Source organism: Ischnura elegans, chromosome 3 (genome assembly GCF_921293095.1).
Source record: "Ischnura elegans chromosome 3, ioIscEleg1.1, whole genome shotgun sequence".
Lineage (NCBI taxonomy): Eukaryota > Metazoa > Arthropoda > Insecta > Odonata > Coenagrionidae > Ischnura > Ischnura elegans.
The window spans coordinates 134,849,782-134,868,991 of NC_060248.1; the positions used below are offsets into that span (position 1 = coordinate 134,849,782).

General features: G+C 41.4%; 1 protein-coding gene across 1 annotated transcript; it reads left to right on the forward strand.

Moving 5' to 3' along the window:
• The first annotated feature begins 3,757 nt into the window (after positions 1 to 3,757).
• LOC124156613 (cuticle protein 1-like) lies at positions 3,758 to 6,042 on the forward strand. The gene is made up of 2 exons (XM_046531257.1): positions 3,758 to 3,865; positions 4,935 to 6,042. Exons 1-2 carry the CDS (start codon positions 3,851 to 3,853, stop codon positions 5,259 to 5,261), a joined length of 342 nt encoding a protein of 113 aa, XP_046387213.1. The 5' UTR covers positions 3,758 to 3,850; the 3' UTR covers positions 5,262 to 6,042.
• The last annotated feature ends 13,168 nt before the right edge of the window (positions 6,043 to 19,210 follow it).

The following is a 19,210-nucleotide window of genomic DNA, read 5'->3' on the forward strand; positions in this document are numbered from 1 at the left end:
TAACATGTATATACAAAAAATAAAAACACAACATCCCCACAAAGTCACATATCAACTAGACAGTTGTACAAATTTTAAAATTTAATTAAAATGTTCTCATGCTTGGTCTTGATTCCTGCGTATTCCACATTGTAACTCCATATTTCCCAACATACACGAGGTCCCTTCCCTTTTGCAAAAGTTCATAATCTCTGGAGTGTTGTTCAGTGTAAGTGTCATGCTCAGGTATATCACACCCTTCTTCTTTTTTGTCAGTATTTTCATCAGAATCAATCTTCTTCTCTCAAAGATTCATTCAAAAGACAAATTATCTTGGCCCATTTTTTATATGAGAGGTGGCTGACATCTAGTATGAATTGAAAACGATGAATATAAGTATTATAAGGCCAATCTGCAACGGTAAATTCGTGGAAACACGTAAACAATTGTTTTTCGTGAATTAGTACTGCACTAACGTAATTGAAGGAAGTCTTTTGAAAAATCACTTCTAAAACATCGAAATTTCTAAGGTCATCTAAAAAGGTTGACTTCAGAAACAAATAATTCCTCCTCCAAATTCTCAATCAAAAGTCAAAGTATCTCATCTTTTTCCTTTTTTCAGAAAGACTGCAGGAATCCATAGCGTACTGAATGTACGTGCTGTAAGTATTATATGATCTCTCCTTCGTGGCTCACTTCGAGAAAAATTACTGTAAAATTATTAGAAATTGCTAACTTTCTATTTGTTTACATGAATTTAGGCAAAAAAGCTACCGGTATGTAAATATTTATTCACGAAAATGCAAAAAGACAACCTCCATAGTGAGTTTTAGGAAGAGTAGCAATCAAATATAATGGAAATGGCTGAAAAACATTTTAGGCGACTAAAAATATTAGGCGGCAAACCGTAACGAGAACGGTCGCGTGGGTGTCTACCACACCCCACTCTGCAGAGCTTTGACAAAAGTAATTTTTCTTAAAAACTTGCATTGATTTTATAATCATATTTTACAGGTATCCTCAGAAAGCTTAAAAAATCAGCTAGAGAAGGTTATAGATCATTTCAGTACCAATAGCAAGAAAAAATAACGCTTATATAAGGCTGGGGTGTCTGGGACAGCCCACGCGACCACTGCCGGGTTAATAGTGAGCCTATTCTGCTCACGCGAATCCTTAGGTTTCCTAACCATGAAGCTCAGGTCAGTCGCGTCTTCCGAAATCAGAATTTGGTCGTCTGCAAAGTACACCAAATATTCAATATTTCCCAGCACTCGTAGTCAGCCTAAACATCAACGTTTCCTCTGGCACACTTGCAGGGCTCTGTCAAGATTTACTTTTAATAGCGCGGAAGATACATAAATCACATCCCTTTCTTAAACCTTGCGTCGTTTTATCTCCCCATCTGGTTGGCTTCCAATTTTTATTATTGTATAATAGTTTTCATTCAGGGCCATGGCTCCCTTAATTAAGGTAGGATCATTTTCGAAGAGCTCCATCACCTCTCATAGTTTCCGTCTGCGTACATTTTCACAGGATTTTTTTAGGTCTATCAGCACTTAAATAGTCAATGACACCACTTCAATGGTAAATATATTGTCTACTGAAGACCTGCCCACTCTGAAGACAGATTGTTCCGCCTGTTGTTCTTCTATTTCTTTTTCAATCGGATCTTTTAATATTCTTAAGTATATCCTGCCGATCGTGGTTATTACTGATTATCCCCGGTAGTTTTTTCTTTTTACTGGAACCTTTTTTAAATATTGAAGATATAATAGTTTCTCCATTCCATAGGGTGGGTTCCCGATTTTGGCACCTTTCAAACAACTCCCTTGGCATTTCTTTTCACTTACGTGAGTCACATTTGAGAAGTTCCAGATTTACATTCCCTGCTCCACGTTATTTCCTGTTTTCAGCTGTGCGTGCGGTATTTTCTATGTTTTATTTCCAAATCTATAGCTCTAGGTTTTGCAAGCTTGTTTTTTTTCGATTATGGAGGTAACTTTTCTTCCAAAGGCTCTTTAAAATGTTTAACCAATTGTTTAGATGCTATACTTATCATTTATATTTAACACTATATTTCAATGAACTTCCACCCTCTAGACATCCGAGTTCGATATATTATTGATTACAACTGCTCACCCCCTGTCGATTAGAATATCGTTTCCATCGCTTTAATATAATCTGATGTAACACTCTCCTTCTTTTGAACCTCAAATATGGCCACAATTTCGATGAAAGTAAAATATATCAATTAAATTCATAACCACCAGTACTTATACTCAGTATCCTTTCATAATGGATATATGGTTGGAATAAGCGGAGAAGAAACCGGCGACAAATACTGTAAAATACGTCTCATCTTTTCGCAAGTATTAAAAGAAGGAAAAATTAGGGTAGAGGGAACAATGCGATAATGATTACTCCATACACTCCAAGAGATTTGAAATCTTCCCCTTATCTCCAAAATATTTCTTCAGATTTTAGAATAAATATTGGCACCCTCGGCTTATGCCTAGTAGTGGGAGATGTCTGAGATAGAAGCTCTATCGCAAACATAATCCGATTTCATTCGGAGAGATTAATCGGTCATATTACGCACCTCTGACCATATTCCCTCATCTAGTTCAAGTATGTTTTTACGTGCCATCGATATAATCACAAGAAACTTACATTTTTGCTTCCCCAAGAAAGAACTTGCACGTTTTTATGCGTGGAATTGTAACTTGTAGTTGTTTAATTTTGAGGCAATGAGAATTTTACCTTTGAACATTAAAGACGCATTTGAAAATTGAGAAAAAATTTGCCTCATTCACTCTTAAGGAAGTTTGGAAGAGACCTTGTGATCCCATTCTGTACTTGCGCAAAGTTGAAGCATCCATCCGCGACCATCAAGATCGGAATGCCACGGATACCGAAAGCCAATCTCAAATCGTCCACGGCCAAAGCCTAGCTTCCTTTGTATCAGCAATTACTACAATTACCAGTGTATTAGACCGGTGGAGGTAGGCTTACAGGTCCCACCCATATTCCGCACATTTTATGACCCTAAAAAATGATCGAAAAAAGTACCACTAGTCCGTACGTCCGTATTCCGCAAATGACCACCAGTAAGCAGCAGCTGCTGCTAACACGATTAGTGTACGGTCGAGTCTGATTTGCATGAAGCACTTTGCGAATCACCCGCCCCCCCCCCCTCCCAATAGTTATCTCAACACTATCGCTCATCCCACGTTCATCGAACACTTTTTCCTTCCAACTACTTAATTACGCGCTCCATCCAAACCTGGACCCTCATCATCTCCTCCACGACGTTTCAAATATTTTGCAATGTTTCGTCCGGAATAATCCCCCCGCGGTTTCTCGAAGGTTTTTGGGAAGCCCTCGAAGATGAGGGCGAGAGGTGGGATGGGATGGGGTGGGGTGGAGAAGGGCGGAGGGCCCTCTGCGAAGCAAGGAGACCTTGGGAGTGAGACCAAGGCTCTCGTGTGTGTCTCTCTCCAGCGACCGAGAGGGAGGGAGGGGGGGCCCCTCCCCCCGCGGCGGTCTGCACTCGTCGCCTCTTCCGAAGGGGCGACGCCGTCCTCATCTGCTGCTGCTGCTCCTCTTGCGGCGGTGGGTGGGGTGGAAGGGTGTGGTAGTGGGCGAGGGTCACGTGACAACCACGCCTCTCTTCCCCACAATCCCTTGCTTTGCTTTGCCAAACCCCCCCCCCCCCACCCAGGGACGCTGCAAGGCCCTCGGGAGTGGATGTGCTGCTTGGATGGGTATATAAGGAGCGGCAGACGCCGGTAGAAGCACGACTTGAGCAGCCAAGAGCAGCCCAGGAGCACTTGGAGTGACAAGCCGCTAAACACACCACCAAACCGACAAAATGTTCGCCAAATTGGTAAGTCGGCATTCTCCTCTTCTCCTCCGACTCACCTTTCGAGTCTTTCTTCGCTTGTTTTCGCTCGTTCCTCGGCTAGAATTGCGCAGCGAAGGATTTTCATTCTGGCATCGGATTCCCAACCGCATCATTGCGGTTTGACTTGCCCTGCCCGCTGAGACGCAATTCCATAATTGATCTGCATATCTCAAGTCTCTCCGCCCCCGCCCTTTACTCCAATGACAGATAATTTCGCGACTAACATTTTTCAAAATCCAATTCAATATCAAATTTTTCATATTCAGTTGAATATTAAATTTTCTTGTAATGAAACACACCGATGTTCTTCTTCCTCAAATTGTCCGAAACGCATCCGATTGAGGTATTACATACAGAGCTCAGAAATTGCAAACTTTGCTTCCGTTTAATATTTTCAATGGCCTCAATTGATTTTCAAAAAAATAATCACAAACACACTGTTCTTGCACTTCAGCATTCATGCATTTGCTTTACTTATGATTCCTAATACTAAATAAGTGACTTCTTAAACAAGTATTTATTACTTAATTATAGATATGATTTTGTAAAGAATTTAAGTTTATTAACTACACGCATAATAATAAATAGTGAATGTCATCAATTTCGTACCAGGTTTTATAACATTCTAAATTTATCTCCTTTAAAATTCCACCATCACTTTTTACATCTGGGGTACTAACAGACCCTATTTCTGATCTAACTTAAAAATTACTCACCCTCTGAAATTAATTGGGGTCCAAAGTATGCAGACATCCAATTTGAAAGGATTTGAAAAGAGATATATTTCTGGATCTACTAAATTGTATCATCTAAAGAAAACAAAATTTTTATTGGCGTTCTTGCTTCATATTCTAGTATGGATGCATTTATAAATGTGCCATGAGCTGTTGAGATTATTGTGGAAAGCAGATTTTCTATCAGCCACGTGCTCTCGGCATTAATCCTGGCAATACCGTAATCACTGACGTCCGCTCAGTTTTCCCGCCTTGTTCCTTCATTGCCCAAATGTAAATCACCTCCCTCACTAAAACATTCTCTCTCTCTTCGGCAGTTCGTCTTCGCCGCCTGCGTCGCCGTGGCCGTGTGCGCGGTCGCCGACAAATACCCCGCTGGACTGAACCCGGCCCTCTGCCCCAACTACCCCGACTGCGACAACTCGCTCATCGCCCTGCACAGCGGCAACCCGTCCGCCGTGCTGCCCTACGCCGCCGCTCCCCTCTACCATGCCGGCAGGGAGTACCCGGCCGGCGTGCACCCCGCTGCCTGCCCCAACTACCCCTACTGCAACACCCTTGCCTTTCCCTACGCCGCCCACTACGCCCGCGAGTACCCTGCTGGAGTCCACCCCGCCGCTTGCCCCAACTACCCCTACTGCTAATTCCCTCGCCCCGTCACCTCCCCCTCCCACCACCCTTCCCCCTTTTGACGAAGGCGCTGCTGCTGGACGAATCTATTTGGTGAACTCGATGGAAGTGAGAGAGTGAAGAAAGAACAAAAGAGACGCCAACCGAGGGACGCGCCGCAGAAATTGATGAAAACCCAAGAGAGAAAAAAAAGACCATCGCATCCTCCGAAGCTTCAGCCTCACCGCTTGGCGCAACCACGGCGTGTCCTCAGCCACCCTACATGCGCTTACGCTGAGATGTCAGCTACGTTGGACTAAGTTGCCAGTTTCTCCTTTTGCTCTTCTTTTGCCCGCCGAGAGAGGAAAACATGCGAGTAATCTTCCTGTCCGTGCCTTCCTCCTGCTATCGTGGCGGAGGGGGGGGGGGGCGTTGAAGTCTCCGCATGTGTCCATTCGGGCGTTGAAGTCTCCTCACGTGTCCATCGCGGTGTGTGTCTGTGTTGGAAGGGGGCGCTTTGGGCGTCGGAGGGGGGGAGCAGTCGACCTGGGGAGGGATGGCTGGCGCGGAGGATAGGGAGCTCGCCTCCTCCAATTCGCTTCCGGCCACCCGCAGCCCTGACTCGACCACCCCGCCAACGGCCGCCCCTTTCCGCGCCCCCTTCTTCACTGGGTCATTGTTTGCGTGCCACTGCCACTCAAGCAATTGAAGAAATGCTCGGCCTGAATAGTAATATATATTTCTCTGCAATGTTTTGTACAAAAAATAAGAGGGAGAAAATCAAGCCCAAAAAATAAACGCAGCATTTTTTATAACCATGAGTCTTCTTATTCATAATCAAATTCCTTCGCCCACAAAGCGAACCCCCATACCTTGACAAAAGCACTCTCACCACAATGTGCTCATTCTCCACTCGCAACTTCAGAAATGAAGTCGCATTTTCGATGCAAATGAAATTAGTCTCTACAACTAACGCATCTATCCAAAGTCAATCTAGAAAACGTCGGGTCAAAAGGATTTAAAAGAGATCAATCGCTGACAGAATTCACTCATTATTTCCTGAGTAGTAGAACTTCTAATTACCATATGTGCAGCTAAAATTCATAGGGTCAACAACGGCTTCAACATCATTGGCATCGCTTACATCCACTGCTTCAGTTCCACCGCCAAAATAAGGACAAATCCAGTAAAAACAAAAACCCCTCATTTTTTTCACGACGAGTGTTCTCAACGTGAAAGATCATTTCCCCATCCATTTCCATTTCTATTGCCATCGCCTCAACTGCGTCTCCCTCATCAATTCACTATTCGCCATAATACACTCCTTCCTTAAAACATAACCCCGAAGTGATGAACGTAAAGAAGGGAAACAGACGCTTAAGCTAATTGTAAATTTCACACTCTAAAACGAGGAACCCAAATTAAAAGAGAGCAATTGAAGATGAGATATGATATATTAGTACAATGAATAACTTTAAACGGTACAATACCTCAAACAATACTTAATCATACACAGATTAATTAAATTTAATGCAGTTCAGCATTGTCTACGCCACATTTAGATCACCTATGGGTAATTTGCATATAATGAGAAATAGTTCATGATTTTTAGCCCCTATTCTATCCTGAAAGCCCAAATACTTCCAGCACATTCAAGCAACAAAATTCGGTAAGTCTTCAACTCCACCCATATTTCCCGAGAATGGGAGTTCATCAGCCAAATTATTCATAGAATAATTAATAATTAAAATATTCAAGAAATTAAAATAAATGCACGTCACTATCACAGCAGATGAAGAAACCAACCCGAAAATTATTCCAAGACTGAGAAAGCACGATAAAAGAAACTCGAAAATACCACAAAACTTTAACCCAGTCCCCTCTTGTAGTCTACTACACATTTTTTATACCATGAGGCTGAATCTTCTTAGAGGAGAATGGCAACTACTGATTCCAAAAGCCCAGAAAATTCAGCTTCAATAGGGATAATTTAACGGCTTAATGTTTTTAGATTCGCCACTTGCTGATTTTTAATTTTCGGACGGAATTGAAAAAAATCAGGTCATTATTTGATAAAATTACTGTTAAAAATAAAGCATTTGAATACACGATAATTTTGAAATCACAAAAAAATTCAAAAGTAGCTGTGTAACTTCTCTAACAGTATGTTGTAACTATTAAGAAAAGAATTGGAAATATTAATAATCTAGATTTTAATACCTAATAATTTGAGAACAGATGATATAAAAAAATTCTCTAAGGTCCACCTCCTCTCAACACATTGTGAGAGGTTTGGACTTCAATACAGTACAAGGAAACATTGCTGCTGGATAAGCCTGCCATTTACACGTGAAGGCAAACTGTATATAAATGATATAGGGAAGAGGACTGACTTTTCCTTAAGACCAAAAATCACTGAAACCAATTGTTATCCAATAATTTAGTTGTAACCTGAGTATCCATAAATGAAAGTATTCCAAAGAGAATTGATCCCAATGTTCGAAAATCTGAAGATCTCTTATAGTATTTTTCACGCCATGTTTATACTTAACTTTCATAAAACAGCAAAAAAAATATTTATTAGAATAAATAATGCTACAGGAATAGGCAGAATCACGAATCAATCGGGCGACAGCCTATGCAGACTAAGTCCTCCTTTATGATCACCATCATCTATCAGTTTTATATATTTTCCAATTGAAAACAAAAGCGGTTTCGAGCTTCTCAGGTAAAAGGTAGCAGAGGCCTTGATAATGAGCTGAAAAGATCTAAACCTGCGGAGGTTATAACAAAAACTGTGTGGAACATGAAAACATTTATTTTTGATTCTATCATGTCACAATTCCTCGAAGTGAACTCGCGAACAAGGCAACGAATAAAAAAGAAACATTTTCCTGGCAATTCACATGAATTGGTGCTCAGCGCCCAAAACTAGGTTCTAATGTTGCTGGAAATGATACAATTCCTAATTATCTAATTCTTAATTTTTTTCTCTCCAAAAGGAGAAAATTTCAGGAATCTTCCAGCTTGCACCGCCCTGCTATCGTGGGGGTCGGCCGTTGAAGTCTCCTCTTGTGCGTGTGTTTGTGGTGGAATGTTCTGTGTGTCAGAGGCGGCGATCAATGGACCGGGGGAGGGGAGGGGTAGAGGTGCGGTTGCTACCCCACCCTCCTATGTCGAGTTACGAATATCTTCCTTCACGAATGGGAACGCTTCACTGTATTTGTTGTTGTTCTGACAAAGGAAAACACAAAAAATGAATAAGGAAGCGCGTTACCGTCTCCATCTCCTTAAATTAATTTCAAATTTTCACTCTAAACGAAACGTATTTCTATTAACTAGGTTCAATTTTGGTAAAATAATGCATATGCAAAGATCTCGTCATTATTTACTAATACATTATACGCAGCGAGTATTAGCATTAACAACTGATAACGCCCCCGCCCCCTCCTCCATTACCAACGGCGCGAACAACTGGCACAGTGCACACGGTACATTTCTTCGCTGCTGGGGTCGAAAACCCTGAGAGATTCACCCGCAGGCGCCACCATTCCACCCACGACAACCAGTTTAAGAAGAGATTCTGCTAATCTTCCAGAATCGTCTATTATTCGCGACGCCGAATGCTTTCGCCAAGAGAACACGACCGTAAGAAACGCCTAGCTAGGAGAGAAGGGGGCGGGAGGATAAGGGCCGAAGGTGGGGGAAGGTTGTTTGAGGAGAAACAGACTGTTTGTGGAGAGAAAATGACGCGATCGTCCAAATTACATATTGTGGGGGCGAGGAGCCAGGGGGTGTAGGTGATTTATTTCTGAACAGAGTTAGATAGGTACAGGAATTAGGTAGAGAAAACAAACGAGATCAATAAGATATTTTGCGGTGCCTTTCATTTTCCACTCGATGCCCGCACAGAGCAGAGACTAACTCGTATCCCTTGGCAACCAAATTTTGTGCATTTCTTCAAACAGCTTCATAGCCTAACTCTGCTTAGAAAAAACATCACCTGTACCCATAGGCTCCTCACCCCCTCGTGTGTACATGTGAAAATTAAAAAGTTTTTTCAATGGAAGAGTTAACTCGCACGCTGTATTTCCCGCATTGCAGTCAATCATGTTTTCTTATTTCATTCCCTCGGCGGATGGACAGAGTTCTCATCGGTATTCAATGCAGTTCCACACACAGTTGTCAAGACAAGTTGTCGGATGTTTTTAAGTTGCTGCTTCTCTATGAAATACGATTCTGACTAACTCCAACTCCACCCTGGGGCCGTATTCTGTATTTCGTCGATACCGCAGCGGTCGGTTTCCCTTCCCAGCCCACCGACACAGGGGCGGCTCTAGGATTTCCTTGAGGGGGGGGCGCGACGGGCTGCTTACCCCTCCCCTCTCCCCCCCACTCTCTCCCTCTCTCTCTGTATATATATATATATATATATATAAATCATGGTAAATCTAAGTGTCCTGGTAGCGCAACTGGTAGAGCACCTGGCCGGCAACCATAAGGTTCTGGGTTCGAGTCCCAGTCAGGCCGCATTTTTACCCTCTTATTTCTGGCTTTCTTCCATCTACCACAGCACCGTTGTCCTCGTCCTTTTTCTATTACATGTTCCTCTTTCCTTACCTGTGAATTTATTTGTATATATGTATATACTACTCCATTCATTCACACGGTGCCTTAAGCGCAAACATACATATAAATTCAGAGGTAAGGAGAGAAAGGGATAGGAACATATAATGGAAAAAGGACGAGGACAACGGTGCTGTGGTAGATGGAAAAAAGCCAGAAATCGGTGTGACGACGGTGATGAGACGTTCGTGTTTACATTGGGAACGACTCTCGGACAACAATGGAAGTAGCATTAAAAGTACTACGAGTTTCGTTCAAAGGTAAAAAGTAATCAAAGGTAAAAAATAATCATTAACCAGATGATGTGGCATACAAGTGTCAAATTAAGATAGGAGTTTCGGCATTATAGTTGAGAAAGAATGAAGCAATTGGCACAAATTGTTTGGTTTTAATGAGCGAATTACACCGAATACACCGAGAAAATTGCAAAAACCCGTGTTATTTTATGGAAAAAGTTGTAGAAGTAATTTCCGATTTACGTATGGAATTTCAAACGATATGCATATTTTTCGTTCCAAGCGGGAGACACAAGCTTTGAATAGACGTTCGAATCGTATATTTCGATGGAGAGTTGAGGGAAACAGGGCGAGAAAAAAAACGCCGTGCAATTTTATGGGAAAATTGTGAATATAATTTACGACTCATGTATTATTTATGCACTTTCAATCATGATCAAATCATGAAAACAGAGAATCCACACCAAATACAGCAAACCCCATCGCTGTAGATAAAAAAATTGAGAGAGAAAAAGCAGACGTAAGCATAACATTTATAAATAGAGGGTAGTCTACGGTACGTGATGCGAGTTCGCATTTTATACCCCTTGAGAAAAGTGCTTAGCGGGCGAAATGAAATTTTCACTTCAATATATTCAATTCCAATTTTACCCATAAGTATTTAACTTTTGGATTTCAGGAACTACTGTATGATTGATCAAGAAGAAAATACAACTGAAGTCGACTTTAAAATCATATGCCGCATTTCATTTGAATATCTTGGAAAATATTTTTGAGAAGTTATTATAGAGATTATTATCAGGTATTTAAAAATACAATCATGTGCATCTATGCATGCAATCTACAGGAACCATGGAGTAACATGGTTTTTTAACATGAACTTACATTAAAATTTAGAAGTAAAATGACCATAAAATATTTTTGAAATAAAATGCCGATAAAATTTTATGCATCATAATAAGAATTCACATCTTCTATTTTTCTGACTAGCAAACCGATTGATTACATTGTCAGAATTAATGTTTATGTTTCTGTGAATATATAACAACGCCAACCCAGTCAATCGATCTTCATTCATCCTTGTTCTGAGCCAAGTTTTCAGTCTTCTCAAATCTGAAAAGCTCCGTTCAGCCGTAGCAGCAGAAATGGGTAGGGTCACCAAAGTTTGATACAGGATTTTCAACAGAGGATAATCATTTTCATCACATTTCATGTAAAGTTCCATGGCAGTTTTCATTGATTTCATGTCATTAAATTCCGGACTTTTTTTTCAAAAAAGTGATCTCATTATCAAATTCCGTTAACATTGTACTCTTTTTTCAATAACGGCGCATATTTATCTCATATTTTTTCAAGCATGCTTTCTAACGAGTCCGAATTTTTTATTTCCATGAAAATAGCTGGGATTCAGGCAGCAGGCTTAGTATATTCAACTTGAAGCACTATTGACTCTCCAGCAAATCTGTCCTTGATATCCGTATTTACGTAATCTAAGATGGGAATATAGATGATTTTTTTCCCAATACGCGATTATATCATATTCATCATTGGTAGCCGGGTAATTTGCTCGGTTCTTTTACCGATTGGCTGCACGTGGAATGTGGATTTGAATGTCCATTTCCTCCATAATTTTCTTAGCCTTTGCAAAAATTCCAGAGAAAATTTTATAAGAGTTCGTCCGCTTATCCTTTAGTACTTCAAAAGTTTGGTCAACTTTTTTTTAGCTCGAAAAACATCTACAGTCTCATTTTGCAAATATCTGCTTAAGATATAAGTTGCACTCAAAACATCACTCAGACTATATACAGTTATAATGAATTCACAATTACAAATTGATAACAATAAATATTTTCCTTTAGTTGCCGTTTTATAATCATCCCACTTTGACACTTTTTCGAGAGCTTTGGCAATATCAGGTAAGTCGTCTCTAAAAGTTAACAATAGCTTTATGCCTTTCTACCCATCTAGTCTCGCAGTTACCAGTCATTTGATGACCTAAGATATCAACAACGGTTTTATTACGTTTACTTGATGCTTTAAAAAGTCGCGGGAAGAGATATAGAATCTTGTTCCTTTGAATCATTTTCTAGCCGAGGCTTCTTCCTTATTAGCCACCTATCCATTTTGCATATCTATGCAAATAAACTTAAATCTACGCGTACACAAAGAAAGAGAAATCAGTTTGATGACATAAAAAAAGAATACAACCCCAACACGAATGAAACTGTCCAAGCTCACGTGTGATTGATGAATTACTCCAAGCGTTTCAGAGAGAAAGTCTTTAGAATGTGTGGTCAGAGGAAATCTTCAACAATTTTGCTCGTAATTGTACAGAGCTCCAACTTTAAACAGCAGGCCAGCAAAACATACCTGCGCTCCACCTTTGTGCTGCTTGACCGTGCACACGAGTGGAAACGATCGATGAATCTGTTGTCGGAGTTGCAGACTTTCAAATTCGAATCATAGATCTGGCAAGATCTAAGGAATATATAGTTGCAGAAATTTTCTACAAAGAAAATAAACTTGCCTACCGATAGTGAAACAAATTATTCGGAACATCTCAACTTAGAGAAAAACTCTTTCTGGCTATAGGAAGGAAGAATGTATGTACTGTGGAATTTGGCCACATCCGCTGCGCTGGGGGTGACTTTGGCCACATGCGCTTCGGTAGGTAGGTAAGAGGAGATTGCAAGCAGCAAAAAAAATCCTTCAGTGACCGCCCAGGGGGGGGCGCGCGCCCCCCGCGCCCCCCGGCTGGAGCCGCCCCTGCACCGACAGCACACCATTCCGTACCGACGACGGTTTCCATACCGACGACGGCAAATTCAGCGATTCAGTATGGTCGTCGGTATCAAACCAGTCGGTACGGTTCCCCCTCCTTCCCAAACAGGGAAAATCCGAATATATCCGAAGTTGAAAGTCATCTAACGTGTCTCCACCAATGAAAGAAGGGTAAAAACAAGTGAAGACTCATTGGCACAGTTAGTTATTGTCGTCATTCTCAATCTTTTTATTTGCGGAAATTACGACTTATTGCTAGATTATTAACTGCTTGCTTATTGCTAGTTGTTAACAATGCTTATATAATATGTGGTAGTAATGCTTTACCTACAGAATCGAAGGAAACAATATTACAACATCACAATATAGTTTGTATGTGATGGAGATTGTTGTTGCTGGAATGAATTATTGAAACTATCCTTGAGATCGTAGCTTCTTTTAAATATTGGTTCCGTATATTGCTATTTATTCATGATTTGGTAAAATAGTTGTCATTAAGTAAGTTCCGTCTAAATGTTATCAACGGAAGGTTATGCCATTGGCACCGTAGCAGACGAAAATAACATACCATGGAACGTGAACGTAGGATTCAAAAGCAAATGTAAATGTCATATTGGAGGAACAAGTTAGGAAATTGTTATAAAAATATGGAGCTGGGTGTAATTAAAAGAAAATACATATGTTTAAGTTGCGCATTCCAAGTGAGAGAAAATGATAATATTGCGGCAATCCTCATACTTATTAACAAAAATCTTCTTTTATCGTCAAGGGAATCAATGGCTGACGATGAAATGAAATATAGTTGCCTGTAACAAATGAAATAAACTGATGCCGTTGTGGCAAACTTCATACTTAAATAAAAAGATCTTATTTCTATGCCGAGAGAAACGCCAAATGATGATTGAGTGAAATAATAGTTGCCTATTCAGAGTGAGATAAAGTGATAACATTGCGGCAAAACTCATATTTAATCTAAAATATATTTTTTATGTCAAAGGAGTAAATAAATGATGATAGAGAGAAATAAAGCCTATTACAAGTGAGTGAAAGTGGTAATATAAATGAGAGAAAGTCATTATATGTTAGCAAACCTCAAGTTTACTAACCAATATCTTATATTTCTGTCAAGGTAATCAATATAGATGACGACACAGTGAATTATAGAGGCGTATTCGAAGGGGCAGAAAAAGATAACATTGCAGCAAACCTCATTATTTACTCGGAGATGAGGTAAAAACAAAATAAAACGTACAATGCGCTTCATAAAACCCACTAGTCGGTGGCCGTACCGACACCTTTTTGCTGTCGGCACGGCTACCGACGATCTCCCGTCCTCACGCCGGTGCCGCACCGATCGGGTTCATACAGAATCGCACCACTTCTTGCCGGGAGTCGGTGTGACGTCGCACCCGACGAATCGGTGCCGCACCGATCGGTTTGGAGTTACAGAATACGGCCCCTGGCCAGAGGTAACGGTTTCAAGAAACCGATCATTTTCCCGAGTCCAGAACAGAAGCGAAGCAGATTCATTCACATGAATTGAAAAGAAGTAGGGATGGTCGGTTCGGATACATCGGATCCAAATATCCGCGGATATTGCCCTTCATCGGATACATCGGATACAAAGTCGCGCAAGACATCGGAGCTGGATCCGAAATTTTAAATTGCAACTTCAGTGAATACAACGCCCAAAAAGGGTGGAAAGAGTTCCGATTCTCTCTTCGAATGCGCCGTCGCATGCGATTCTTGTCCTACTCATGAACTGTTTTGTTTGAAAGCTCTCGCAGAGGTTACGTAGGAAAATTTCAGCCGTGGAAAATAAATAAGGCAAAATACGACTGGCACATAGTGTGACTCTTCCCAAGAGATTGAGCAATCATCGGGGGAATCTCAGGAATTTGAAAATGCATTTGGATACGAAAATATCCGATCCGAAAGATCCGGCTCCGAAAATCAAGGATCCGATCCGAATCCGGATACGAGAAAAATCCTGGATCCGTCCATCCCTAAAAAGAAGCATAATCAACCGTAAACAAGCATTAAACCAATCATCGCGCATCAGCGCACCCAGCACGCAAAAATACTTTGAATCTTAATTTCCTATCTTTATTAGTTTGAACTGCGATCACTAATTGGCAGAGGAACACATCATTCTCAATCACCCACGGTCTGAATTTCTGACGAATTTGTTTCGAAGTTACGTTATCAGCCCGACATTTTGACGGTATCCTGCTTAGAATCTAATCAGCATTTACCTGTAACTCATATTTAAAAATTAAATCTGATAAAGCACTGAGGTAAAATTTTAGCATTTCATATTCAGGCAGGTGAATGAAGAAAAGGGTCTGCCACTTTAGGTCGCGTAATTTTCAAGAAATACGACCGGCTGTGGTACGTTTTCCCAGGTCATAGTGAGCAAAGGATACCTCAAGAAAAGATTTTCTGGGGGGGGGTTTGTACCCTCTTCATCTCTTGGCTACCAAACAATGAGGTAGCACTCACCGAAGAATAAATCTCACAAGTCATTGTAAGCTAAGGATACCCGAATGGAAAAAACTTCAGAGGGGGTCTCGGCTTCGGGCGTTCCTCCGCGTTCATTTTCTCCATAGGTGACGACAGTTTCTCCATCCATCCTGACAGCTGGAGTCTTCAGGTCAAAAGTAACGATGCATAAATATGGCCGTCTTATATCGGTACTCCGAGGATCGGAGGTCGGTTTTGATTGGTTGGTTCTCAGGTGGACTCTGATTGGTCATTAATTTTGAATACCCTCATATATGTTTTGGCAAATGTGTAGCCGTCTTCTCTGTTGCAGTTCTCGGGATTATAAGTTATCTCTATAGCTTCTCGGATTAGCCTAGGATCTAAAGACGTCAGCAGGATGGCTGGAGAAAATGTGGTCACCTATGGACAACTTAACGCGAAGCCGGAACTCTCATGAAAAACCGCCGCGGAAACCTCAGATCAAGTATTACAGGGGGTTTGAAAGTCTGTAATATTTTTTCACTGAAAATTTACCCTGCCCCTGAATTCTAATACCGAGACTAAATACGTGAAGCGCTCACCTATTAATACCAAATCTCTGTCTCTTCGTCGCTGCGAATTGTGACACCACGACGCCTCAATATCCCTCAGTTTCGTACTGACACCTATCGGCAAGGTAAAGAGTTCTCGGGATCGGGGTCAGGAACTCCATATCTGCCAACGTTTCGATGTCCGACTCGGTCATCGTCCTCAGGGCTGTGAACCCAGCCCTGAGGACAGCCCTGAGGACGATGACCGAGTCGGACATCGAAACGTTGGCAGATATGGAGTTCCTGACCCGGTGGCGATCCCGAGAACTCTTTACCAAGTCCATTCGCCGGGAAAGCACGAAATCTTTCTTCACCTATCGGCAATCTTTCCAACTCTCTACGGCTTATTATTTGGAACGAGCTCCCTGTCGAAATCTGCAACACTTATAGGTTCCTTTAAACGCCGTCTCTTCCAGCATCTCTTCCGGTTGGAGTCAACATCTCTTTAGCCGTGTGCAGCTGACCACTAAATGTTTACTCTTTTTTTCGACATCAATTGTGATTTAAATGCTTATTAATACTATTCAGGCTTAATTGTTGTTTGAAAAACTTTACTAACTTTGTACAACCTAATGTACATAAATAAAACTTATCTCTCACTGCAAGCGAAGGTTACCTGAATGGAACTAATTTCGGGGGGGGGGGGGGAGTTAAAGGCTGCTAAATGGAGAGACAAAATCTCAACAGCTCACCTCTGTCGGATCCTGAGGTGATCACGAAACGCAGTGAGGCGTGCCGGCCCAAGGCGATACATCCTGAGGAGCTCCAGCCACCACGTGGCGCCGATGATATCACGCCCGCTTGGGTTCGTCTGCAGCCACTTGAGAAAAAGACATGCTTCCCCTTCGTCCGACTCGCTCGCAATGAAACACGCGATCGGAGAAACCCACGTACTCGACCCCTGGCGGTGAAACACCCACGACGACCATTGCAGTCGGTTGGACGGTCCTCTTTTCGATGCCTAGCCTCGGCTCTTATCAGCTAGAGAAAGCAGCGACTCGGTCGGCTGCCGCGGGCGAAGTTGAATGCCTCTGCAGCTGAATCGCTCGTTCGACCGCCGAGCACCTCGGAACACCAACTCGAGAGCTGCTGGGGAGTCCGCCTTTGCCTTCTGATGGAGGCAGTGGCACGGGCCTAAGCAGTTGCTTCTGGAACACCATGGATTTCTCTCAAATTGATTGTTACTGCCATGGGAACTACATACGGACTCAGATAAAAAGTTTTGCTTTGCAACTGCTTTGGAACCCTTTTGAAACTGTTTTGAAACACCAAAATACGTGATGGAACTGCTGTGGAACTCATTTCCACTCATTTGTACCAAACATTGGAAATATGAAGGAATTGGTAATCTCCCTTCGAACTCCTTTGTACAGAGTGTGTTCGTATGCAACTGCTTTCTACACATTTGGAACTCCTTTTGAACGATTCGACAGGACGTCATATTTCGTTTTGTAACTGCTGTGTACTGAGAAGAGTCATGTGTAACTGCTGTATAATGAAAAGATTCATGTGTAACTGCTTTTCATACGTTTGCAATTCTTTTTGAACGACTCCATGCGATTTATATAGGTACGTCATCATTTGTTTTGGAACTGTCTTCTAAGCGCCAGCATACAATGGCCAAGTTCAGTCTGATTCGTTTGCTCGAGAAAACGAAAATTCTTTAATATATATGGAATAGAAACGCATATAATAACAGAATATGACAGAACGGTTTAAGAAATAATCATAAGTCAGTTAATGGATACGGAACTCCAAAATGTTCACTCGAATGAGTTTAAATAATTATTATACATTCTATTGTACTGGTTGCTTATCGTATTTTTGGGGCCGTTTTGGAATGCGACAAGGTTATCTTCACTACGTACCGAGAATCTTGGTTGCGTAAAATAAGGTATTGAAATGAAAATGTACAACCTTGGTATCTTTTCACAGGAAAAATTTATTCGTACGACGCGTTTCGACGCTGAGGCGTCATTATCAAGTACACTCTTGTAATATCTACAATCCAATATATAGGTATCAAGGTATTGAATATCAACTTCATGGCAAACGTCGCCAATAATGGCGTTTTTTGGGATTTCCAAGTAGAATATTATTGTAAAAACTACTGCCTATGCTTTCAAAGCATATTTCGCACATAAATGTTGAACTTTACGGTATTTTTTCCAATGCTTTCGTTCTTTAATATTTCCGGGAAAGAATTATTTTGCATCGATTTATATACATAAAACGTATCGGTCGATGTATTGTCTTCCCGATACCCGGGCAATGGTTTATCTCCATCATTTGTTCCGTATAATTTTATGACGTTTTTCGCCAAATATGAATCCCTCCTTCGAAAATCTGTTTCAATGCTGCGGTATTGCGACAAGGTATCCGGAAAGGCTTTTTTTCACATTTTGCGTCGGACTTTCGGATATTTAACATGACGGTTTCCAAGGAAAAATATCCAGAAACGAAGGCCTTTCACTCAGAAATAGACACGGAATGATTCTCGTCAACCACGTGAGACCGGTGTTAAGCTCTCGATGAGGACTTTCTTGACCACCAAAGCCACTTACCCCCACTCTGCCATTTCAATGGTACCAATCCCATTACAAGTCTGCCAAGCTGGAAGGGACATTGCTTATATTTATTTTACTATATTTTCTAAATACATCACCGTAAATTTGAAGGAAACTCTTGAAGCCATATTGAACTGCTACAAAGCAGTTTGCATAGTATACAAATGAGTTCCAAAACAGGTGACCAACTGGTACAAATGAATTCCAAAACAGATGAACGAGTGGTATAAATCAGTTCCGATGTTAATTCCAAATGAGTTCCAAAGGTTGAAAATGTGTTCCATAGCAGATTCCAATGGAAATCCAAAGCAGTTCAAAATGTGTCACATATGAGTTAGAAAGGTGTACAAATGAGTTGATGACATGGTTGGACGCTATGACGTCATGAACTGCTGAGTACCGTGTTTCAATTCCAAAGCAGTTCGAAAGCACATACAAATCAGTGGTTACAAAGCAGATAGGTGATAGTTCCAAATGGCTTACACAGCAGAAATTTTTCCTTGAGGAACTGTATACATTCCACCCCATAAAACTTAAGCCGTGTCCCACTTCGTTATTCATTAGGGAGCATGGATTAGGGTGGCCAACCCAAAACGGAACAGGAATTGGGGGCAGCCTAACGAACCCAATTCTCAACCCAATTCCACTTATTTGATGACCCCTTGCCGCAATAACATGTGACAATTGCATGAGCATTCGA